Raw genomic sequence first — 26603 nt, 5'->3', positions numbered from 1 at the left:
TTTGCTTGGCAGGATTATGTCCGACTCACTGAGCCACACCTGTCAGGGTTGCAAGACATTGTTCTGAATGCTTAGAATATGTCAGTGAATGAAACAGACAGAAATCTCTACTTTAATGTTGTTTGCATTATAACAAGTTTGACAATAAATAATAAACAATTAAAAATAGAAGAGAGAGAAACAAGATGGCGGAGGAGTAAGTGGAAGCTACACTAACTTCCTCCTAGAACTAGTCTGGATTTACAATGTAATTTTGGAGAAATCATCTGGAATAACGAACCGAACACCAGCTGGAGAGAAGTCTTATAACCACGGAGAGACAGAAAAGGCCGCTACATCACAACGTGACCGGTAGGGAGTGCGGAGACGTGGAAGGGCTGGCTGGGCTCCCACGGGTGGCAGCTGAAGGGGCTGAGAAACAGCTCAGCAGCCGGGGATTCCCCCTGAGAAGGGCAGGGTCTAAACCCCCAGCTGGGCTTCCCAGCCTACAGCGACAGAGTGGAAAGTAAAATAGTATCAGCTGTGAAAAGCGAAAAGCCACAGGCTTTCTTGCTAGCCGGAGAGAAACAGCAGGAGAAAAAGAGCTCTTAAGTGGATCACATACGAAAATATTTTGGCCACCACTTACCCTGGGCTCAAGCAGAGGGAAGGCAGAGAGGACTGGAGACACTTGGGGAGAATTTGGCACGGTGGCTTTGAGGGGAGAACTGGAGGAGCAGCTGACTGGGTCCCAGTGCTGACTCATCCCCAGTACTGCGGGTAGACCATTCCCCTCCAAGTGGCGTCAGCCTGAGGGGAAGCAAAAGCCCTGCCTACAGGAATTAAGCTGCCACACCCACAGTCCTTAAGCCTGACAGCTAATCACAGATTGAATAGATTAACAATCAAAGAAGACAGACAACAGCAGTAGATCCCTGGAAGTCTCCAACAGGCTGCCTAGGGCCAGACTGGTACATGATCTGACGCCACCAGAGGCAGATCCAGGAAGTGCAGATCATTCCAAGAAGCACCAACAAACAATAGGAGTCAAAAAAATGGGGAGACAGAGAAACAACCTCCCATCAAAAGGAAAGGTAGAATCCCCAGAAAGAGTGCTAAATGAAATAGAGGGGAGCGAACTATCAGATATGGAATTCAAAACATGGATTATGGAGAAGCTGAATGAGCTCAGCGGAAACTTCAAAGAACTCCAGAAAAACTACAAGGAACTCACAGAAAATTACGTGAGCATGAAAAAGGACATAGAAGCTATCAATAAGAGCCAGGAGGAAATGAAAAATACGATCTCTGAATTGAAGAACACAGTAGAAGGAATTAAAAGCAGGCTAGAGGAAGCAGAAGATCGGATCAGCGAGCTGGAGGACAACCTACACAAAAACTCCCAGACAATGCAACAAAATGAAAAAAGACTGAACAAGACTGAAGAGGTTCTAAGACAGCTGCAGGACAACATGAAACGTAATAATATCCGTATCATAGGAATTCCAGAAGGAGAAGAAGAAGAGCAAGGGATAGAAAACCTCTTTGAAAAACTAATGACAGAAAACTTTCCTAACATGACGAGAGAAAGAGTCACGCAAGTCCAGGAAGCACAGAGGGTCCCAATGAAGATGAACCCCAACAGGCCCACTTCAAGACACATCATAATTAAAATGCCAACATTCAAAGACAAAGAGAGAATCCTAAAAGCAGCAAGAGAGAAACAACTAATAACATACAAGGGAGCTCCAATAAGGCTATCCTCAGATTTCTCAGCAGAAACACTACAAGCCAGAAGGGAATGGCAAAAAATATTCCAAGCAATGAAAAACAAAGGCCTACAACCAAGAATACTCTACCCAGCAAGGCTTTCATTCAAAATGGAAGGTGAAATAAGGAGTTTCCAAGACAAAAGAAGGCTAAAAGAATACATCTCCACCAAACCAGCATTGCAAGAGATGCTAAAGGGTCTGCTTTAAGAAGATGAAGAAACAGAGAGACAGAGAGGAACACGAGTACAAAGGGGGAAAATGACAATGAATAAGTACTGAAAGAAAGAAGGAACTTCTACCATTTGCAACAACATGATTGGAACTAGAGAGAATTATGCTTAGCGAAATAAGCCAGGCAACAAAAGAAAATTACCTTATGCTGTCACCTGTTACAGGAAACTAATGAACAACACAAACAAATGAGCAAAATTGAACCAGAGGTATGTAAACAAGGAATAAACTAACAGTAACAAAGGGGGAGATGGGAGGGAGAGAAGGGGTAAGAAGGGGAAGGGTCTAGTCAAAGAACATGTATGAATGACCCATGGACATGGACAACTGGGTGGGGACTGACTGTGGGGGGGGGCAGGGTGCAGGGAAGCAAGAGGGGGAAAAAAAGTGAGACAACTGTAGTGGAAAAACAAACAAACAGAAAATTTTTTAGTGGGGGGGGAATAAAAATATAAAGAATAGAAATGCAAGTTCAGTGAATATTAGAAGGACAAGGATTTTCCTTCCGATAAGACAGTCCTACAGATTTAGAGACTTGTATGTGGGTTATGTTACATAAATTAACATGTGTTTTCTGTTTTCAAAGGGCATAAGCCTACAATCTCATTACCTGAGTGATTATCTGTATGCATAGGCCTCACTTAATCCTGTCTGCATTGCTGCCTCCTGAGACTCAATGGTTTGGCTGAACTAAGTGGCTGGGTTGGTGAAGAACGGGGTGGTCTGTGGGCTTCAGTTTAAAACTGGTTTCTCTTTTCTATCCTAATGGCTTGGACAGAAAAAGCCCAGAGGCCTGAGATGGGGGAAACCTAAAATATTTCCCTCAGTCCAAAATAGTATAATGAGCAAAAGGGTTTTGGACAGGTGAGATGTACCTGGCACACCTTCCTCCAAAGAAGCCCTTCTTTTCCCTAATGTGGGACATTGAAAAATTAATACCTGTCTTTTGTCATCTAGTGGTTATGGATTAAATGATGTCCTTTAACCCTGTTGCCCCCAGAATACAACAAGGATGCCAGCCTGTCAAACCAAGCATGCCGTTGTCCAGAGACAGCCAACCAACCTGGAGTCTGCACGATCCTTCCCCTTGTGGGAAGGCCACCCTCTCCTCCACATCCCCACTCTTATTAGGGATTTCTTGACCCACGGGTAGGTAGGACGACGACCATGTCCAGCTTGAAGCAGCTAGAGGAGCTCGAGACCTTCATCCATTGTCCTTTATAAGATTGTAAAGGGTCTTAAGTCTGACAGGGAGGAATTGTTATTTTTTATTGTTAAAATATTTAACTAATTAATTAATTAATTTTAAAAAAAGAAGAAGAAGAATATATGAAAGGGTGAGGCGGGAGAGCTTGTATGTACGACCCATGGGCATGGACTTGGAGAGGGGATTGTTGGGGAAGGGGGGTGCTGGGCGGAGGGGAGCAAAGGGGAAAAAAAATTGGAACTATTGTAACATTATAATCAATAAAATATACTTAAAAAAAAAAAAAGAAAAGAAAAATAGAAGAGAATATAAGTTATGAAACAAAGAAAGTCAGTATAATGTAAACAGGATAAAAGCGCTAAAGTGAGAGTTTGAGTTTCTGTATTAAATAGAGTGGTCAAGGTAGGACTCTTTGAGAATATTATATTTGAAAAAAATATTGTCGGCAATAAGGAATTAGCCAAGAAGCTATTTTGGAGTAAATGGTTATAGGAAGGGAATACAAAGACCTTAAAGCAATAGAATTTCCCATGTGTTTCAAGAACATCAAGAAGGGCAAGGTGATTGAAATGGAGAAATGGAAGGAGAAAGTAGTAGAAGAAGAGGTTGAGGGAAGGGTGAAGGACACAGTGTGTATGTGACCACATAGGCCATTATAAAGATTTTGCCATTTACTCTGAATGAAATGGAAAGGTACTGAATGTTTTAAGCAGCAAGTACTTAGAGTATTATACTAGCTACCACTTATGGAATAGATCGTAGGAAGGCAAAAGCAGAAGAGCTTAGGAGGGTTCTTTTTTTTTTTTTTTTACATACTGACTCACTTTTATTGTTTTTCTATTATAGTTGTCCCATTATTTCCCCCATTGCTCCCCTCTACCCTGCCTACCTCGCTTCCCACATTCAATCTTCATTCTGTTGTCCATGTCCATGGGTCATTCATATTAGTTCCTTGACTAGACCCTTCCCCTACATTCCCCCTTTTCTCCCTCCCCGCTCCCTCCTGGTCGCTGTCAGTCTGTTCCTTGTTTAAATGCCTCTGGTTCTATCTTGCTCATTTGCTTGCATTGTTCATTAGTTTACTGTAATAGGTGATATCATATGGTATTTGTCTTTCACTGTTTGGCTTATTTCACTAAGTATAATACTCTCCAGTTCCATCCATGTTGTTGCAAAAGGTAGGAGTTCCCTCTTTCTTTCTGCTACACAGTATTTCATTGTATAAATGTACCACAGTTTTTGGGGTTTTTTTTTTTTATCCACTCATTTACTTAGGAGGGTTTTGAAGTAATTCAGGCAATAGTTAATGGTATCCTGGACCAGGAAAATAGAAGTGCAGGTGTGAAGTATGTGCGAGTCTGGATATATTCTTAAAGTAGTACCAAAAGGATTTGCTAATTGATTAGTTGAGGCATAAAAAAAGGGACGAGTTAATGATGACTTTAAGAACTTGGGGCTAAATAACTGAAAGTTGTCATTTACTGGAATAAAGAAGGCTGAAAGAGGAGCAGGTTTGGAGCATCTGCTCATTTGGAAACCAGAATCCGAGATGAGGATTAAATTGCTGACTTGGGAAGTGCAAGACCAAGGCCGTGAGGATAAGAAGGAGAAAGCAAGTGAGGTAAAGCCAGATGAAAATCAAACTAAGTAATAGTTTACTAAAAGGGCTGCATCATTCAGAGCCAGGAAGAGATGCAGCAGGTAGTAAACACATGTGTTTATTCAGAAGTTTAGACTTCTAAGAAAGGTTTTCAAAGAAAAACTGCACTTCAGAATAGTTCAGAAGAAAGACAAAATTTACCTGTTCGGTTTCCTCCCATCTCTCGTTTTCCATTAGTCAAGGGAATACAATCGCAATGCTTTTCTGGATGCTATTAGGTAGTTCCTTGATGGTCAATGAGCAAAAGAGATTCCACACCTCATTCTTTTCATTGCAGTTCAGAAGTAGATGGGGCTTGGTTTGTGGCACACGAGGGTGGAGAAGCCTTCCAGTGAGCTCAGAAAACTTGGCAAGGGCGCTGGCAAAGACAGCAGCAGTGTGGCCCCTAAGTTAGAAAGCATCTCTAAAGAAAAAGGTGGTCAAAGGAATTTGAAGAGGCACAGAAGGCTTTTGTCTAATAAAACAGTAGTTGATGAGCAGGCCACTGGATGTGTGAGGTTGTAGTTTAGGAGAGTGAGCTGGTCTATCTTGAAGTCATCTGCCTACAGATGCCATTTAAAGCCACACATTTTAGATAACTAAGAAAATGAATGTAGTTGGAGAAGCTCAAAGTCTGAGCTTGGGGATACTCTGAACTGACAGGGCCAGAAAAGTGAGAAAACAACAATGGAGAATGAGGAATGAGCAAGTTATATGAAGGGAGAACAACCTATAAGTGTTTAGAAACAGAAATACTAAGTTACAGAGTCTGCACCATTCATACTTTAATAGACATTCTCAGATTGCCCTGAAAACTGGCTGCCCCGATGTAGATAATATCACTCTATGAGAGTTTGTTTCCAGAAACGTAACCAACATTGAAATTAATTTCAATTGTTTTCCTAATTTGACAAAAGAAAAGAATGGTATCTCACTGTTCTTCCAAATTTCACTTGCTTATTTAGTGCAATTGGATAATTTAAAAATATATTTTCAAGTCGACTGAGTTTCATTTTTTGAAGAATTATCTCTGTTTTTCTCCAGTTTTTGTATAGTTGTCTGTACTTTTCTTGTTGCCTTGTTAATGTTCTTTATGTTGTATACTCCCTTGTTTTGTGTTATCGATATATAATATTTTATTTGTATTTCTATATGTTTTTCTCCCAATTTCTCTCCTTCTTGTTAACTTCGTTTATGCTCTCTTTTGTCAAATGAGTATTAGTCTTTTTGAAATAGTCACACCATTTGGTAATGTTTTCTTTTACCAAATTTACCTTTAAAAATGAGTCTATTAAAAAGACTTCCTTACCTTAATATTCTAGAGACAGTTTTCTTTATTAAAAAATGATATTTCTGTTTTACTTAGGTCTCTTCTCCAACTGAAATTTGTGTTTGAGGTATATATGTGTAGCAAAAATGCTTACACATATATTCTATTTATATTATATATATTTGGCCATGTGGAGAGACAGACATATTAAATAGTTAATCGTTCCAATCACTGATTTGTTATATAACTTCCAGAATACATCGAATTCCCACTTATGCATGATCTCCTTCAGAATTTTCTATGGTTTGTCTTTACTACCTTCAAGCTCTCTGATATCTTCTGTGTTGAGGGTTCCCAAGACCACCTTCAGGTTTGATGATTTGCTAGAAGGACTCAGAGAACTGAAAAAACCCGCTATACTCATGGTTATGGTTTATTACACTGAAAGGATAAGGCAAAAGGCGCAAAGGGCAGAGTCAAGGAGAAATAGGCACTAGCTTCCAGTTGTTCTTTCCCCTGGAGTCATTGATTGGACTTACTTTCTCACCAACCTATGGCAAAATGTATGAAGTATTGCCAAAGAGTGATCTCACCTGTGCTTGGTTCTGAGGCTTTTATTGGGGGTCAGTCAAGTAGGCATAGTTGATTGCCCATGGGGCTGAATTTATAGTTACTTAGTTTCCAGCAACTCCAGAGGTCAAACTAATACAATTTGGCCCTGGTTCTCCACCATAAACCACACTGATGTGGCATGCCCCAAGACCTCATGTATGCAAGATGTTTTGAAAAGATGGATTTTTAAGGAACAGTCCTTTCATTTGAATGTGAAAGCTTTGCACACTCTAAGCCTGATGATTAATGCCTTACTGCACATTTTCAAACACATGTATTTTTTTCCCACTTCAAATTTTGTCCATGTCTTAGTCTTCCTTGGTGGCAAGGTTGGTTTGAAGCAAGTTAGCATGCAATTTTAATGCAGAACTCCCCCTTAGTATTTTGAAAATGGACAAAATTTATGGATGTGATGCATCTACTCAACCTGATAAAATAGTGATGAAAACTGATTTTTTTCACTTTATTGTGTTGTTTTATTCTCTGATAGCTTTCAAACTGTCTCTTTATCCTTAACATGTGGAAGCTACCCACAACATGTTCAACTGTGAAGTTTTATTTGTTCTTTTATTGTGTATTTGTTTTAATTTTGTTTGCATTAACTTTTACAGTATGCAAAATCATGCTATTATTACTTCAAATATTGGCTTAATTTTTTTCTATTACTTTATTATGAAATTCCATTTAAATAAAAACTTAAACTTTTGGATTTTTACTTTGTGCTTCTTCACTTCTCTTTGGTACTTTAGAGAGCCGACTCATTGTTCTTCATAGTTATATCCTATAAAGTGTCTGCAAGAATTGAATTTGCAAATATTAAGCAATTGTCCCCAAGAGGAATGCATACATTTTATATGTGAGAACTATTTTGTTTTTTAGCTAGGTTCATTTTGTTATTCAACCAGACTATGATTAGGTTTTTTTAATTGATTTCAATGAATTGGTTTTCCTATGATCACTAATTTCTTTTTCCACAACTATAAAATTTTGTTTTATAACTATTTACTTTGTTGTGTCATGGGTGTATTACTTTTATTTATTTCTTTGTAGGTAGTAACTACACTTACTTCAACTCCTTTTTGTTTCCATATTATCTCTATGTTATGGGTATAAATTCTTTGACTCATGAATGTGTTGCTTCCTCTTCTGGTGTTTCTCAGATGATGATGATTCTTAGTCATATGTTGATCCTATGTCCTCAGTTATGACAACTGCTGACACCATGGCCTTCAGTGTAACACCTTTTTGGTGACGTCATCAGTTTAGCTCTAGCAGTAGTGACAGCCTTTGTTCATTGCTTTTCTGATATAAGAACAATTTAATCCCATCTCTTTCTTTCAATATAACTATGTATTAATATTTATTTTTCTAAACTTGATACAATATTTGTTTTAAACTGATAAACTACAATATATTTTGAATACGAGCCAGAAATTTTGGTGTGTACGTTCAGTGTATTATTATCTCGAAACTAGGAGTGGCATGGTGGTGTTAGAACTTGATTGGGGAAATAGCCAAAGAAATAAAGTTTCTGACAGATACTGGACCATAAAAAAAAAAAAAAAAAGTGCAGGCATAACCAAACAGTATCCCAGGACAAGTGAATATATTCTCTGGATTCTGTCTCCTTCCTTTCTTCCATCTCTTGCCAGTGCCTTTTTTTTGGGGGGGGGGGGCCAGATACAATCATAAGCCAGAGAGTGGGTGAGCCCAGGAATGCAATTCACTGAAGTATTTTAGAGCAGAGCCTAAAAGGAAAGTTAGTAGAGGAAAAGCACCACATCAAACTACTTTTAAGGACTAGTTTGCCAATATCCTGCCTTAATGCACACAATACAGTGTTTAATTGATTATGAACTTAGAACTTAGAGCCAAACTTCTTATGTTAGCCAAAATTAATGTGCTTATTAGTATAGTCTATACCTCCTAATTATGGTATTTTCTTAGCTAGTATTTTTTACTAACATAAATATCTTAATTCAGATATATATTTATATGTGAAGATATAAATTATACATATAACTATATATTTTATTAAAAAGTGCATTTTAATAAATTCTACATATGAACATACCACGATTTTATCTAAGAAGGTTTGTATATATAAAAGCCCACTAGTTAGCTGAACATCAAGAGATTGGGGCAGAGGATGCTCCTGCTCTGACCAAAATTATTTAATTTTCTTTTCTTATTAGGCTTCCTTAGAATATCACTTAAAAAAATTTTTTTTAAGATAAGTAAGCAAAGAAGTTAAGGCAAACATTTGCCATGCTCAATAAACAATGTTCTAATGTGCTAATTGATTCTAATCTCAACAGCCAACATTAGCTATGTTAATACACCATTAGACAGAAAAATAAAAGCATCATCAGGAATACAATCTATCAATTGAATACATGAATACATCATGGTTGAATACTAGCCGGTAGGTAGTAACTAAGGGTACCTCAGACAGATATTGGTTGATGTATATTTAGCAGATACTATGCAATTCTTTTTTTTCAACTCTATACTTAGTAGTATATTATCTTTATGTACTGTTATTACTAACTTTACCACAACTATTAGTATGATATTATATAAAATATACAGATATTGTATCAGGAACTGGGAATATGAGGATGAAAAATCATGCCCTCAAAGAGTCAGCATATAACCATGGAAAAGACTATGTAAATGAACAATTATATGCAAAAGAATAGGTGAAGCAAAGTTTGTGAATGAAGTAGATGTCACAGAAATAAGTCGCAGAGAATGTGATTAACTGTGTCTAAGAGCTTTATAGGTTATTTAAAGAGAAGTTGTGCTCTGAACTGCATTTTGTATTTGATTCAACAGCCTCCTTCAAGATGTGTATTTATACGAGTTTGGTGGACTGGGGCATACTCAGGCAAGGGGGATGTCCCCTTTGGTTGTGCATTTCTCTTAATGCAGCTCATCTACAAGTTATGGACTCTCATTTATACTCTGATCTCTCAATTTTAAAATTCTTTATAGTAAGGTTTATAACTCCAAATCCAAATATTAGAATCAATCATGTAATGGCATTTGTTGCCCTATCAACAACATCTTTTGATGATCTCTCATGTGCTAAGTGCCAGCTGTAGGTACTAGTGGAAGAGACATCGATGACAGTACATTCTTCTTAAGAACATTGATAATCTAGTAAAAAGGCAGAAGATGCACAATATGATAAATATAACAGTGAGACTAATGCAACAAATAACAAAGAGATAATCATAATTAAATGTAACCATATATTACATAATAATATGGATGGTATAATTTATATTTGTGTAATGTTTAATCACTTATACATGTTTCCTCATATTAACTTGACTTAATGTTCACAAATAGTCTCTGGGTTTGATGACGGTGTTTCTATTTCATCAATGAAGCAAAATAGGTACAGAGAAGTAATAAATATATAGGAAATAAAAGAATGAGAAAATTTAGGGTCAGGGTTTGAAAGGGAAATAGGCTATAAGATGGATTAGACTAAATGCTGTTGAGAAGAGATAGGGAAAGGCAAGTCAGGTTAATGGAAAAGAAAAGATTATAGATAAGAATATGCAGAGTGTGTTAGTGAGCAGACCAGCTTGGCTAGAACATGTGTATGGAAGAGAAATATGTACAAGTGTATGAAATCTATAATATCAATGATTAGGAAAAAATGTGCAACAATAGAGAGATGATTGAATAAATTGTTTATTTATGATAAAATTCTAAGAAGTATTTTAAAATGAAGTAAATAGATAGCTGAAGTCAGAGTAATGATGAAAATAATTGAGTTTTATGTGACCATTTAAAATTAATTTATACATGTATATGGTATAAAAATCCAGGAAATATGAAGGATTTGTAGTAAAAAGTAATAATTTCTTTTTAGTACCCATTCCACCCCCCACCCCCCAGATGCAACATGATTATAGAAATAATTTCAATTCTGTCAAGAGAAAATTGCTGCCTCATCCAGGGTAAAGATGACCGACGTAAGCAATCTGCCATAGAGAGTGTGGCTGGACTCCACTAAGGGCATGACTATGTGCAGGGATTGGCATGGGTTTCTGTTGCTGGCAGATTGGGAATTCCACACTGGAAGTGGGTAGTTCAGAAGCTTTGGTGGAAAATTTGTACTTTTGTTACCCCTTCACCTAGGGTTATCCTATGGGAAGTTAATTTTCTCATGTATCCAAACTTGCACAGGCCTCAGAAAGACTGAGTGGATGCCTTTCACATGGTGGTGGCAGAAAAGCTCCAGGTCAGAAAAGAAGACATTCAGAGAGCTAGGAAGCAGTGTTGTCAGCTTACATCCGCAAGCAACTGGTGGCTGGAGCAATGGCCAGAGCAAAATGTTGAACTGAGAGGATATGAAGTAAGGCATACAAATCATCTGATCCCTTGACTCTTCAAGGCAATAGTCTTTGGGAATGCTATTTTGCTTTCAGTAAAATCAAAGAAGGCATGAATGTAGAAGATTATATAAAATATCAAGGCTAGGAATTAGTCTCTTTGTGTCTAGGAAGAAATAAGAAGAGAAACTTTCTACTTTTGAATGGAAAATATTTTATGCTCCTGAGTGGACACCTAGTGTACAAGTATTTTAAAGACCTTGATACAGATTACTGAATGGTTTTAAAACATTATCAAAGCACATTTTGTTAAGAGTATCTATTTCACTGTATCTTTGATAACATTGGAAATAACCATTTTTAGTCTCGCAGTTTAACAGTTGATAAATGGTATATTTTACATTTGTAATCCCTTGATTACTAGCATGGTTATATTTTGAAAATGTATATACATTTATTCTTCTCTTGATGGCAAGTTTAAATCCTTTTCCCATTTTTTAAATTGGACTTCTTTATATCTAAAAACTTGTTGTGTCTAAGACCTCTTTATATATTAAGAAAACTAACCTATTGTTCATTATATACATTGCAAGTAATTTCCCACTTTTTCATTTGCCTATAGTATTATGCTTTTAAATATTCAACCCTTTCCTATTTTTCCCGCTTTTTTGTAGTTTTTGTCAAAAACTGACATTTGAGTAATCTTTTTCAAATACACCTTTTTGGTTTTTACCAGACTTGTTGTTGAAAGCTAAACTAAATCTGCAAGTCACAGTTAGTTGTCACTTGTCTCTACTTATCTGTTATAATCTCCATTTGTTTAGCATCCCTTTTTTACAGTTAATGATAGAGATAGAAAGAGCTAAAAATTTACCCTGAAGAGCAAATGGACGATAACATTGCATTACTTATTATAACATATCTTTTCAGTGGCTCAAAACGATTTTATTTATCTCTCAACTTAGTAATGTGGAATATCCTAAGATTGTAAGTTTTTATTTTTCAAACTGTAGTTTGCAGACAGCATCGTCATCACTGAATCCATATCCGCGGAATCTCAGGCCCCCATACCAGAGACACGTAATTTAAGATCTACCTTTTAGGTCCTTTTAGGGTCCACACAAAGGTCCCTAGTAATGCATCTGTCCATTATTATTTGAATTATCATTTTAGATCCTGTTGTTTATTTTCAGGAAGACATAAAACTAACCAATTGATTTATCAGTTTCCTGGATTATGACACTTACAAAAATTAAAATTGTAGAATGTCATAACAGAAACCTATATTATTTGTGAATTTTCTCCACTCTCATTCCAATACTTTAATTTTAGTTGAAAACATGAATTGCCATCTGAGCTCTAGATCATTTTCATTTTTGATAATCACCATCAAACTTTGAGATTTTCAGCACCATATAGAGTAGTCAATAATGAACATTAAAGAAAGAAGAAAATATTTCATTTAGCTATACATATTCTAAGGAGTTGCATATAGTTTTATCATAATTACATTCATTAATTCATTAACACATGTATTTCCTATTTACTGTTGTACTAACGTACAAGCTCTGTGTTAGGTGCTGTTGGGGAAAAACAAAGACGACCAGGAGAAATAGATTAACAAGATTAATCCTTTATGGATGCTTGAAATATGCTGGACACTTTTCTGGCCACTTATGCTCTGCAGTCCTCAAAGCCACCATTTGAGGCCAGTGTTATTAGTAACTCAGTGGTATATAATTTGCATCAAGGCTAGAAAAGTTAAGTAAACTTCTCCAAGGTCACATAGCTAGTGAGTAGAAGGGCTGGAGTTCCAGCCATGCTTGACAAAATCCCAAGCTCTTATGTTATACTTGAGTGCCTGCTTTGATTCTATCGTAGATGGCAATTTTAAAAATTGATAATTTCATTGGTGTGTATTCAAGGTGTTTTCTCTTTCAAGTTTTAGATATGGATTTTGTACAGTTTTATTCGTATTGATGGTTCCTATCCAGTTTATTTCTAGTATTTTCAAAAAACATGAAGAAATACACCATGAAGGCATAAAGCTGTGTACTTTGACCCTGAAGCCAGTGAGAGACACATTCTAAATGAATAGGGTGAGCAGTGTTGAACAGTAATTGCTGGCTTCCTACTTCTTCCCTTTCAAAGAAAAGCTGTGGGTAACAACTTGTTATTATACACGGTAAAGGGCATAGTTTATATATTGTACTGAAAGCAAGGGCTATTATTTCTTTTCTTTTCTTTTTTAATTACATTTTATTGTTTATGCTATTACGGTTGTCTCAATGTTTTCCCTTTTTTCCCCTTCTACTCAGCACCCTCCTCCATTCCCTCAGGCAATCCCCACACTTTTTGTCCATGTCTACGGGTCTTGCATATATTTTGTATCTATAATTCTGTTCCTGTTCTATTTGTTTATTTTGTTTTTCAGATTCAATTGTTAATGAATATGTCTTTATTGCCATTTTATTGTTCATATTTTTCCTGCTTCTTCCTCTTCCCCTTCTCCTTCTCCTTCTCTTTCTCCTTCTTCTCATGAAGAACCTTTAACATTTCATGTAATACTGGTTTGAGGGTGATAAATTACTTTAGCTTTCTCTTGTCTGGGAAGCTACTTATCTGTTCTTTGATTCTAAATTATGGCTTTCCTGGATAGAGTAATCTTGGTTGTGTGTCCTTGCTTTTCATCACTTTGAATACTTCTTGCCAGTCTCTTCTAGCCTGTAAAGTTCCTTCTGGGAAATCAGCTGACTGCCTTATGGGAGCACCTTTGTAAGTAACTCTCTTCTCTTACTGCTTGGGAGATTCTCTCTTTGTATTTAAACCTTGGCATTTTGATTATGATATGTCTTGGCATGGACCCCTTTGGGTTCATCTTATTTGGGACTCTGCACTTCCTGGACTTCTATGTTTATTTCCTTCACCAAGTTAGGGAAAATTTCTGCATTACTTTTTCAAATGCGTTTCCAATTTCTTTCTCTCTCTCTTCTCCTTTTGGCACCCCCATGATGTGAATGTTAGTATGCTGAGGCTTCTTACACTATCCTCATTCTTTTGGATTCTTTTCTTCTTGCTGTTCTGATTGGTTGTAAGAAGAATAAAATGATTTACTGAGAGAGAAGGAAACGTTTCTGTGTGTCTGTGTTTTGTGTGTGTGCATTCAAATACAACACGAGAAGTTGTATAAAATATAGTCTTAAAATTATTTTCAAAATATGTAGGAAAGTAAATATAACAATGAAGAACAATTAAGTAAATTTGATTAAAATACAAATGTGATGTGAGTCTATCCTTGAGGTAGCCTTTTTGGTTTACTATGATTCTATGAAATTTCAACTCTTTATTCTAAACAAGATATATGAAGAGTATGAAATATTTGCAACACAAATGACTTAGTAATTCTATGTAAGTTATTTCTAAGGCATCACACATTTTCTTTCAAATTGCAGCAGTGGGAAGGATGTGAAAGCATACTGGCAGTTGACTTCATGCCAGAAAAACTCCAGTTGACTCCTTGTGTTTAATCGCTTAATCTGAACGATTTCTCCACAGTAGTTTCAAAAATATGGTGCTAAGCCTTTTTCTTAAGGATAAAAACAAATTTTAACAGTCTATTCTAGTTGCACATATTAGGATAAAGGGAATGTAAGCCGCATTGTGCAATAACAGCCAATGATAAATCTTTGAAACAAGCATTTTCAGTGGAAGAAATATCTCCCTCAGTGGGGCAAAAATTGATTGGTTCTTGGGGGAGAGAAAATCTCTCTTTTTGTATTTAAATCACAGATAAGCATACAGTACATCAACAAATACATAGCATATGTGTGATGTTTAAGTCTAATGGGACGTAGTAAGGGAAAAACTTATATAAAGGTAAAAACAATAAAGGCTGGGAAACATTGCTTTAAAGCATACTTCCTGTATTTCAGCAAGCGAGTCCCTCACATATTATGAGGCAAAGAGCATATGTTAAGCTCCTTTCTCAGCAGTATTCCTCCTGAAAGCCAGTGATAAAATGTATCATCTGTTGCTGGACTTTAGTAAGGATCCGGATATAAAATTATTGGCAATAAGGAACTTAAAACCCTTGTTCCTTCCCTAGGTCCTGTTTACTTTACAGCCTTTTCTTAAGGTAGTTGCATGTGTTCCATGACAAGAGGCCACACGGTGTGTGTTCTGTGAGTAAGAGAAGAGATGAGAAGGTATATAGGGAGACCCTTCATACACTATCCCCATTTACATTTCTTCTGTTATTTTCAAACATTGCAATCAAGTATAAGAGATTAAAACAGAAAGAAGCTGTTCACTTCTTTCTTGATGGCGCTTGGTATCTTGAGGAACCTGAGGGTTTTCTGTAGGATATGCCCTAGAGGTTTGTGTTTCACCAGTTTACTCCTCTGACCTCATACTCTGCTGTGATCCCTCTGTTCATCTTTCAGCCCAGGAACCCCCTTCCACTGCAGAGCTTATCTTTCATCTCTCTGCAATTATCAAAAGATATTACTTTATTAAAACTTGTATGAATTTTATTCAATATTCATGCTTCCCAAGGGGTATGAGCATTATATTTGCCTCTAAGTAATTATGAAATGAATAGTGCTTGTTTTTCCTATTAAAAAATATTGCAGACATTATAAGTGAACTGTTTTCAGGAGAGCTCCTACTATACCTGAAATAATTTTATGTAGGTTAGTCTCTATTCTTTATTTTGCCTTACTTTAATGTCAAGCTAGCTTTTAAGAATTATTTCTCTCTCTAGCTTATGGTCTAAAATCTACAAACTATGAAAGGATAAAACATAGTACCCTTTTGTTTCTTTTCATCTCTTTCAAGTTGCTTTCTTATCTCTTCTTTATTCCTCTGGAATCTTTTTCCTGAAAGTTTTTTTTTTAGCAAAATTTCCTCTACTATACTCTTTTGAAAAGGGATCTTGTAATTCATATTTTATCCCAATCAATGAAGAGTTAGGGCCTAAACTCTGGGGAACTCCATTCTTATATTTCTAATTTTGATAAATGAAATGTTGGAGTAACCTCTGTTCCTCATTAACATGCAGATTTTTAAAATGTATAGAGGGAGAAATCTCTTATGGGTGAGAACAGAGGCATAGAAGCCTGTTTTCCTTTCTAAAACTCTATTCATTCGCTTGCCTTGTTGCTCTTTCCCTTTACGTTATTTTTGAATTGTCCAGATCACTGATTCAATGTTGTTAATACTTCCAATTTAGTTCTTTTCCTAAAACATTTGGAGGAAAAGGAAAATTCTATTTTAAAATTCAATAAAAATAATGCTTGGAAAGAGGACAGATTTGGAAAACTTAGAATTTTAAGATGACAATACTCTCCAAATTCAACTCAATTCCTGTAAGAATCACAGATGGTTTCTTTGTAAAAAAAATCAACAAACTGATTCTAATATTCATATGAAATTATAAAGGATCCAAAATAGCCAAAACAATCTTGAAAAAGCAAAACGGAGTTGGAAGACTCACACTCTCTGAGTTCAAAACTTACTGCAAAGCAACAGACGTAAAGACTGTGGTACTACTATAAGGTAGATATATAGATCAATGGAATAGAATTGAGAGTTCAGAAATAAACCCATGTGTTTATGATCAACTGATATTTAACAAGAATGCCAAGATCATTCGGTGAAAGAAAGAAGGGCCTTTTCAACAAATAGTGCCGAGACAAGTGGATAGCCACATGCAAAGGAATGAAATTGGACCCTACCTCATATCATATAAAAATTAACTCAAAATGAATCAAAGACCTAATGTAAAATAAACAGCATAATATTCTTAGAGAAAAAAATAGGGATAATGCTGCGTATCTTTGGGTTTGTATAGATTTTTATATATGATAGCAAAGGCTTAGCAACACAAGAAAAACAAAAAATCAAATTTCACCAAAATTAAAACGTTTTTTTTTTTTTTTTTGCTTCAAAGGACACTAGCAATAAAGTGAAAAGACAACCCCCAAAATGGGAGAAAAATTTTGCAGATCATCTATCTGATAAGGGACTTGTGTCTACACTATATAACTCTGACAACTAAATCATAAAAACTAACAAAAATTAAAAATGAACAAAATACCCAAAAGGACATGTCTCCAAATAAGATATAGAAATGGCCAGAAAACACCTGAAAAAAATATTGACATCATTAGTCATCAGGGAAATGAATTCAAAATTACAAGATACTAGTTCATATCCATTTGGATAGCTATAATCCCAAAAGACTCTTACCAAGTGTCAGTGAGCCTGTAAAGATATTGGAACCCTCAGAAACTGTGGGAATCTGAAATGAGGCAGCCACTTTTGGAAAGCAGTCTGGCAGTTCCTAAAATAATTATACTAAGAGCTAACACATGATCTAGCAATTCCACTTCTAGGGATATACACAAGAGAAATGAAAAGACTTGTCCACACAAAACTTATACATGAATGTTTGTAGCAGCATTATTCATTACTGAAAGTGAGGAACAACCCAGATACCCATTAAATGTGGGAATGGATAAACAAAATGTGGTATGTCCACACAATGGGATATTATTTGACCATAAAAGGAAATGAAGTACTGACACATGATACAACATAAATGAATTTTAGAAACAGTGTAATAAGTTTAAAACGCCAGATACAAAAGGTCACATATTGCATGGTTCCATTTGTGTGAAATGTCACAGTAGGCAAATTTATAGACACTAATAAGTGGTTGCTGGACTGTATGGGAGAAGAGAAAAATGATAACTGAAGAGTACAAGATTTCTATTTGTGGTGATTAAAATGTGATAAAACTGACTGTGGATGTGGTTTCACATGTCTGTGGATGTACTGAAAGCCACTGAACTGGGATGTTTTGATAGTATATATGGGGATTATATCTGTGAATAAGTTTGTTTTTTACAAAATTCAATAAGAGGTAGTTTCTTAGAAGCTAGATACAGTGTGGAATCTAAAACAGTTTCAATCAGCATTTCTCGCTTTGCGTCATCATATCCATTGTTCTATCTAGAACTCTGAATGGATCTCTGTACGACTGATCCGTTGGAGTTTCATAGTCAGACCCTCGTTCTCATTTCACATTTAAATATGTGAAAACCTCTCAGCCTGTGAGCTACGCAGAGCCAGCAGTGGGCCTTAGGAGGCCTGGAAGGTGTGCTGGTCCCCTGGGTCCCTCCCAGACACCATCCCAGTCTGGTCTGTAACTGTGTCTCCATTTGTATCCAGCGCTGCTCCTCCCGCAGGAAATAGGAAGAGCAAGGCTTTCTCCTCCAGTCTCATGGGCTCCAAGTGCCCTGGCACGGGGGCAGCAGCCGCCCCTGTCCTGGCTGCCCAGCGGTGCCCTGAGCAAGACAGGGTGGCTGCCAGCACACGGAGGGGAACCTCCCTCCTGCCCCAGCCCCTCCCACTGTGCATTTTCCCTTTTGCCCCTGGGACGCTGTGGTCGGTGAGGGAGGATGGAGGATGGATGGCCGTTGGCCAAGGAGTGGAGAGCCAAGGGCGGCAGGCGGTAGCCCTGCCTCTGTCTCAGAGGGTGACCCGGGTCGGGTCGCCTGCTGGAAGGCTTCTCTCCGCTGCTTCCGCTCGGCCCCCCCCCCCCCCCCCCCCCCCGCCCAGGAGTTCCCAGCTGGACCAGTAGGAACTGGAGCAGCTGTGGCGTTCGCTGTCCCCGTGTTTGGGGCTGGTGCTTGTCCTCAGATGCCCTTGTTTGGATTCCTGGGGGTAGGGTGACTGCAGAGTGACTGCAGAGGGCTTCAAGGAGGAGGTGACACTTGAGCTGGCCTTGAAAACTGGGTGTCTGTAGCTGCTACAAGGATGAGGCTCTGTAGGGGGGGCTCCCACTGTCCCCCAGCTATTCTAGGTCCCTGCTGCCCAGCCTGGGAGCGGTGTCCTGGGTCTGCCCAGCACTGGCATCCCCCGGGGCCTCACTCTGCTGCGTGAAGCATCAGGTTGGGCGCAGCCCAGGACCCTCTGAGACCTGGGTTCAAGTCTGGCCTCACCCGGCTGGCGACTCCTCCTCTGGGCCCGTTTCCTCCTCTATAAAGAGGGGTTTCCGACAGAGCACAGAGGTGTACAGAGGGGGCCAAAGCTCTCAGCCCAGCTCAGTGGACGGAGCCCCCACGCCCCACTGTGGGGTCTTCTTCTCTCCCTGGACACCCTCACTTTGGGCATTTTGGCTCTTTGATGCCCGGGCCTGTAGCCTCCCTGGGAATGACCCGCCCCTTACCTGTGCCCCGAGACGGAACGCAGAGAAGCCCAGTGCACGGAGTGGGCACTCGGGGCCAGACCCTGGGCTCAGGCGCCAGCACGCAGCATGTGGGTGGGAGGAGCCCTGCGGCGAGAAAAGCTTTGTGTCCAGCCAGGGCAAGCGCCCCCCACTCCGCCGCCCCCAGCCTGGATAAGCTCCCTGCGGGGGGCCCTCCGACACCCCGTGCCCTCTGCATCTCTCTCCAGTGTCCTGTAGCTGCTACGACTGTTTTGGTTTCTGTCAAAGAGAAAGAATAAGAAACGCGGCCGCAGACGGAGGCAGGCTGGGCCGTGGGTGCCTGGAGCGCCCGCCAGGACTGCGGGTGGAGGCACCCAAACGAGGGGCCCGCCCGCCGGCCACGGGCTGGGAAGCCTCTGTGCCGCTGTGTGGTGGGGTGCATTTGTGTAAGGATAAAGTAAATGTTTTTGGCACCCCTGCTTCTTGTCCCTCCCCCTGCGCCAGGGAGTAGGTGTGTTAAAAATAATTATTAAACTTTAGGCCACAGGAAAAAAAAAATAGTCAAGCTCAAGAAAAAATGATGGATTTCAAACTCCTCAGTTTATTATTGAAAGCTCTATTCCTTATAAATAAATATGTATATATGATACACATGTGTATGTATCTGCTTTTATATGAACCACTCAAAATAATTTCATAAGTCATTCTTTATTTAAAATTGTTCTTTCAGATATTCAGAAATTCCACAGGTGGGGGCTTCACTGGAATTTTCCCCAGAGTAAATTTCTTGGACTGAAACTGCTCTCGTTCTTCTGCCGTTAGTTGATGCTTGGGCGTGAATAATTCATTAACTGTTGTCGTGCTACCATTTGAGACAGGGACAGAGGTAGATGGGCTGCTGTTTCCAAAACTGTCACTGAATGACTTGGAACAAGTAGTGTCAGGTTGGGAGCCTGGATCTCCAACGCCAGCCACCGACCTGCCATTTGTGAAGGCTGGGGCCCCCGCAGCTCCAGCAGGGCCTGCTGCCGTGGGAGCTGGGAAGCCTGGAGCCCCGGGCGCGCCAGAACCTGCAGCTGCTGGGGTTTTGAACGATAACGAAGCAGCAGATGTGATTTCAGGTTTCCCAAATCCAGGCACCGGAGTAGAAGTAGTGACGGCAGGACCGGGAAAGGGAACAGCTCCAAATGCTGGCGTGTTCCCGAACACAGAAGGGCTTCCAGAAGGGGCACTGGCAAATCCAGAGCTTGTTTTAAAACTAAAATTTTGAGCATTATCACTCATGCTGTTATTCACTGGAAAACCTACAAATAAACCAGAAAAAGAAAAAAAAACCTATTACAGTCAGAAATGTGGCCATGTTAATCCCCACTTTTTCCCCCCTCATTTTCCCCTTATTCCCGCCATGTTTGGATGTTGGAAAGAGATTACAAGGGAGAAAAGTAAAAACGAGAAGCTAGAGCAAACCCACTGTCTTCCTGCTACACTGACCTCACTTGCCCCGTGATTTACCTTCACTCAATGAGGCGGCTTTGAAAAGCCTCAGGGATTAGCGAGCGCTCTTACACTTCTGGCTTGTGCACGCCCCGCCCCCCATCTCACTGGAGCTGTCACTTGCGGAGGACACTATGCTGTTATACAGTGACAAGAAAGTCCTCAAAGGTGCTGCTACCACAGCTATAAAAGTCTTGAAAAGCCACTCCTAAAATATACTTCTAAAGCTTGAGCCATAGGGCCTTTCAGAGAACAGCCCAGCCCATTCTGGCCCCCCTTTCACTAAGGCTTGATGAATCAAATTCTCTCAAGCTCCATTATGGAAGGCGGTCGAATCTGCAAGGCTGACTTAAAATGGTGCTTAACATCCCTTCAGGTTTTGCAACTTGAAACCTATAAAACCCTGTTTTTCCAAATCAGTGAAGTCCTGCATTACTTTATCACTTACCTGGGCATCCAAATGCTGCTGTTTGCCTACTCCCAGATCCAGATGTAGAGGGTGCTGGATTTAGTCCATTCTCAGTATCAGCAGAGAGCTATAAGAAAGGGCACATAAAAAAGTACCTGCTGAAAAATTCTCAAGTACCTTTCTATATATGTACTTCAGAGCCAAATTAAAAATTTAAAGTATGTACTTAAAAACGTGACATGTTTAACATAGAAAAATGCCCACAATAGGAATACAGACAGAAAAAAGTACACCAGCCTCAGAGATTAAGAGTTAATGGCTGATGAATTACGGTTTTAATTTTAGTTATGCTTTTAAATTTTTCCTAGCCCTGGCTAGTGTGGCTCAGTGGATTGAGTGCCGGCCTGAAAACCAAATGGTCGCCGGTTCGATTCCTGGTCAGGGCACGTGCCTGGATTGTGGGCCACATCCCCGGGTAGGGGCATTGTAAGAGGCAACTGACCAATCTCTCTCTTGCACATTGATGTTCCTCTCCCTTCCCCTCTTGCTAAAAAAAGTAAACAAAACCTTTAAAATTTTTTGTTTTCTAAATTTCAATGAATACATACTAAAATGAGAAAAATAATTTTTAATAACACATTTCAGTATCTATAGGCCGACCTACATGTTTTCTTAAAGATTTTATTTATTTTCTTTTAGAGAGAGAGGAACGGAGGGAGAAAGAGAGGGAGAGAAACATCCATACCAGCCAGGGCTTGACAGAAAATTTTAAGTCCGCTTTCCAAATTGAAAGTAAAATTCTTGCAAAAAAAGCAATACATAAGAAAGACACTTCCCTTCAGCAAACTTTCAGGTACTCACCAAAGCTGTTTTAGGTGATGTGTTTAGACTTTTCAGTTCATTTACCCTGTCCCTCCACCGATTTCTTAACCGTTGGGTGAAATTTAGCTGGAGAGAGAAGACAGAAAAATAATGAGTCAATATCGAGTGTTTATTTTCATCTCTCAAACAACTTCACATCTTTGCCAAAATTACAGAAAGTTTATGAAACATTTTTACGGGCCATCGCTTGTAAAGTTCGCATTGACCCGCCCCTGTTTGCCAAAGATATTCCAGATCTAGTCCCCTCTGCCAGTTCTCCAGCTCCTTGAATCACCCGGTTCAGAAGCACAAGTACCTGGCGGCACACAGTTAGTTGTATTTGGGTGGGAGAAGAGCGTGTGTGCCAGTTAGAACGCATGATCATGACTGTAGACAACAACAAAAGAGTTTGTCATTTCCTTTAGCACAAACTTCCTCAAGCTGAGCTTTTTAATTTTTGATATTTGACATGTGAGAATGTTAATCTATAGAATCGACTTCTTTGTTCAACTTTTTTTTTCTAACATTCATCACAGTGTCTGCACCTAAGAGATGCTCTGTAAGTGTTTGCCAACTGATGAAAGGGTTTGATTTCCGGGACCGATTGTTGGGAGAGTTCGTAATGAAATAGTGACATTCCTAGTTACTACGGTCAAAGTATATTATCACCATTTTGGATAACCAATCAATTTCCAATAAAGTAATTTAGAAAATAAAAATAGCCTTGTCTTGAAAATAACTGTAGCCCTCACCCACTTTACCAAAACAAGCAAGCCTCTAAATATGGAGAAGATAGTAATTCACAGCTAATCTGTTATTGAGGTAGATGAATAGGAAACAAACTTACATAATGATGTAAGTTGTTGCTGGTTAAGCAGTTATGGTATTCAAGTCTCAGCTCCTCTGGTGGAATGTCAGTGAAACCTGAAGGGAGAAATCAATTGGAATCTTTAAAATAAATGCCAATATTTTTGATAGAATAGTAAAGCTAAAGGGGCGAGACAAGAAAGTGCACTAATGTTGATATTAGAAAATTTTCATAATCATAAGGAAAAAATTAGAATAAAATGTAGTTGGTTATTATCTTTGAAGGGGAAATTCTTTTTCTAAATATAAATGGAGAGGAAGAACTAACAGAAAAAGAAAGTTGACTACGTATACATTCAAATTTCTATGTAGAAAAATACTCTCTATGTCAAACTATAATAAGCAAAATTAAAACGCAGATGATAAGCTGGGAAAACCAGAATGGCGACATGACAGGAGAAGAACTAATGTTAACATATTAAGAGTTCTTACAAATCACTGAGAAGAATAAGTTAATATGAGCAAAAACAACAAACAGCCAACTCACAAAAATTTCAAATAGCCAATAAATAAATGAAGTAAAAAAGTTCAATTTAAAAATACAACTGAAAATTAAGATAAAAGCCTTTACTTATCAGACTGGCAAAAATTAAAAGTGAATATTATTTACTGGCTTTAAGAATTTGGCAAAGCTCGGTGGGACTGAGCATTGGCCTGCGAACCAAGTGTTGCTGGTTGGATTCCCACTCAGGGCACATGACTAGGTTGCACGTCAGGTCCCCAGTTGGGGGCGCGAGTGAGAGGCAACCACACAGTGATGTTTCTCTCCCTCTCTTTCTCCAAAAGTAAATAAACAAACAAACAAAGAAATAATTAAAAAAAAAAAAAAAAGAATTTGGTTAAGTGGCTCTGACCAGCGTGGCTCAGCTTGTCGGGCATTGTCCCACAGAGTGAAAGGTCGCCAGTTCGATTCCCAATCGGGGAACATGCCTGGACTACAGGCCTGGTCCCCAGTTGGGGCATGTGTGAGAGGCAGCCAATTGATATTTCTCTCACACATTGATGTTTCCCTCTTCTATCCGCCCACCCCCCCATAAAATCAATACAAGAAATCTTTTAATAAAATAAAAGAAAAAATGTGGTGAAGTGGACAGTCTCCTAAACTGCCATTGAGGGGACTAAAAATGTACAACTCTTACAGGAGGAAAATTGTCATTAAGCATCAATTGCCACAGAAATGTTCACACCTTCTGATCTTAATAGCATTGCTAGGATTTAACCTCAGGAAATAATCAGATGCATTGAGTCTGTTGCAATATACCGCCTGGGTGTAGTAGAGGACGAAAACCTGTTCTCGCACAGATATGTAGCTGGAAAAGAATGATGTTAACGGCCTTTTCAGATAGTTTGGAATATTCTTCTTTGACGTCACACCAGAACTTGACAGGTGGTAGTTTCTAAAAGTTTAGCTCCAATGTCGACTCAAACTTTTTGTACTATCACATTCAATTCACTGGATAATTTTGCACTTCGAATGGACTTTTTAGGTATGTATAATTTTGCAACGTTACAGATTAAATATTTGGAAAATACTGGTTCACTGAGTTATCGAGAACTCCCAAACACGGCCAAATGGTCTTTTACAATATCAAAATACTCATATTTGTTAATGTCACTATCCATCTCATCAGAAGAGACTTTATGTATCGAGAAGTTATCAAGCTCACATGAGAAAAAAATTTCTCCATCATCTAATATTCACTTGAAAGCTTGCATTTTATCATTGTCAGTTGTTCTCTATGAAGTAACGGGCTCCCTTCATTTATTTTTAAAGAAAACGTCACCAAATACTTAAGTCAAAATAACCGTAGTTGCCACTTATTCTTTCATTAGCCATTGTTCTGTGGGGGAAAAAAGTGGCTGGTTCAGCTCCCAAGTCAAACGAGCACACCAGGACTTTCCCTTCCAATACCCATCGCACTTGAGTTCATGCGGCAGAAACAACTTTGTGTGTGCTTCCCATTTGGTCACACAGTATAGTAAAAAAGGTTTGCACTCAAAGGTCAGGAGCTAATAAAATTAAAAACTTCTACCATTTCATTTCGGACATAATCTTAAGCCAAAAGGAACATTAACCTTTTTCATTGACTACTGTTATAGTTTGTGCATACGGTTTATTGTTTCTAGCTTGATTTACACTAAGATATAAGGAGCTTTACTCATCGATTTTTTTGCTTCAACTGTGCAAATGTCAACACAGTGAAAATGGCAACTCGTGCATTAGGATTATTATGAAAAGATTTTTGAACTCGTACAGCTCCTGCAAGGGTCTCAGGAACAGGGTTGCCAAATTGAGCAAATAATAATACAGGATGCCCAGTTCAATTTGAATTTCAGACACACACACTTGTAGTATAAATATGTCACCAATGTTACATGGGTTATTCATATGCTAAAACATTATTCTTTGTTTACCTAAAATTGAAGCTTCACTGGGCACCCCATATTTTATCCGGCAACCCAACCAACATAGGGATCTACGTCCCACACTTGGGAGGAACTGCTTTAGGGCATTCGACAGGCATTAGGTTCAATGCTGAACTCATTTGACAAGGCTAATACGTCTTTATTTTCTTTACAGAAAAATCACCAGCTGGAGTTCTCTTATTTCCTTGTTTTACTTATTGTCTCCTTCCCTCAAGAACATAAGCGTCATAAGGGAGGGATCTTGCCTATCTTGCTCACCAACATATCCCCAGCACTTAGAATAGGGCCTGGCACTAAAGAAATTCGGTGAGGATCTGTTGAATGAGTACCGAAGCAACTGAGGAGCGGTGTGATGCAAATGCTTGCAGAGAATGAGCAGGCAGAGCTGAGACAGAGTACAGATGCCAGAGTTCTGAGGGAGTGCAAGGACTGTCATCCGCTAGGAGCCTGCTATTCACTCAGGACCAGCCAGGTGGGCTTAGCAGTGTGGCAGTTTAGGTTGCAGCCCAGAAGGAGCTTTAGAAACTCTAGACAAAAGGAAATGGGAAGGGAAGGAGTAATTCTACAGAAGTGTTATCCCTGCAGCCCAGCTAAAGCTCCTGACCTTCAAACATTATCTCCAGGATAGGCCTTCACATGCTTTATGAAAAACAACTACCCTTAAAAGGAAAGACAGGGAAGAAAGAGCAAGCAGAATCAGACAGCTAAGGCCTTCGTGGCAGGCAGGATATGACTCTTCTATTCACCGCAGGCAGCCAAGAGGTTCTGAAGGGGTACCTATGGAGAGCCAAGAGAGTAGAGCCTCTGCTTGGGCTTACAGAATTAGAACTGTGGTGGGTCCTGATGTTACTATTTTCTCATGAGAACCACATATCTTAAAAGAACTATACCTTTCAACCTCAATCTCCGAATCATGAAGTTCTGCTGCAATGCTCAGGCACTTTAAAGAATGTCCAACCTCTCCTAACTACAGCTAAGTTCGTGGTTCATTTCTTTATCTGGCAGGGTCTCGCTTTTAGAGAATGAGAGTTGTAAAACGTAGTTTAAAAATGTACAATTTCTCAGTTACCTGAAACGCTAGATACGTTTCCCCCTGGTGAATAAACGGAGAACGGCCACTGACCAGAGGACTCCCAAACGGCCACATCTTTTACCATTTCGTCCCTGACAAAGAAAAAGAAAATAGTTTTCATCTGCTTATTAAAATTTATCTTTTTCTCATTTTCAATGATTGAAATGTTAAATTGTAGTAAATATATAATTTTAGGTTT

The 26603-nt window shown here is 38.8% G+C and overlaps 2 protein-coding genes across 3 annotated transcripts in view; one reads left to right on the top strand and one right to left on the bottom strand.

Moving 5' to 3' along the window:
* The window catches only part of GATAD1 (GATA zinc finger domain containing 1), a 484957-nt gene that overhangs the window by 123190 nt on the left and 335164 nt on the right, over nucleotides 1-26603 (top strand). The window lies entirely within an intron of this gene.
* On the bottom strand, nucleotides 19981-26509 carry LOC150001560 (nucleoporin NUP42-like). Its single transcript, XM_090287237.1, has 5 exons — nucleotides 26402-26509; nucleotides 22886-22962; nucleotides 22039-22125; nucleotides 21217-21304; nucleotides 19981-20569 (listed from the first exon to the last, which is right to left on the bottom strand). Exons 1-5 carry the CDS (start codon nucleotides 26487-26489, stop codon nucleotides 20001-20003), a joined length of 909 nt encoding a protein of 302 aa, XP_090143363.1. The 5' UTR covers nucleotides 26490-26509; the 3' UTR covers nucleotides 19981-20000.

This window comes from Furipterus horrens, unplaced genomic scaffold (genome assembly GCF_987537825.1).
Source record: "Furipterus horrens unplaced genomic scaffold, mFurHor1.1.pri manual_scaffold_9, whole genome shotgun sequence".
Lineage (NCBI taxonomy): Eukaryota > Metazoa > Chordata > Mammalia > Chiroptera > Furipteridae > Furipterus > Furipterus horrens.
The sequence above is the reverse complement of the archived record's forward strand: the minus strand, read 5'-3'. Positions and strand labels throughout refer to the sequence as shown.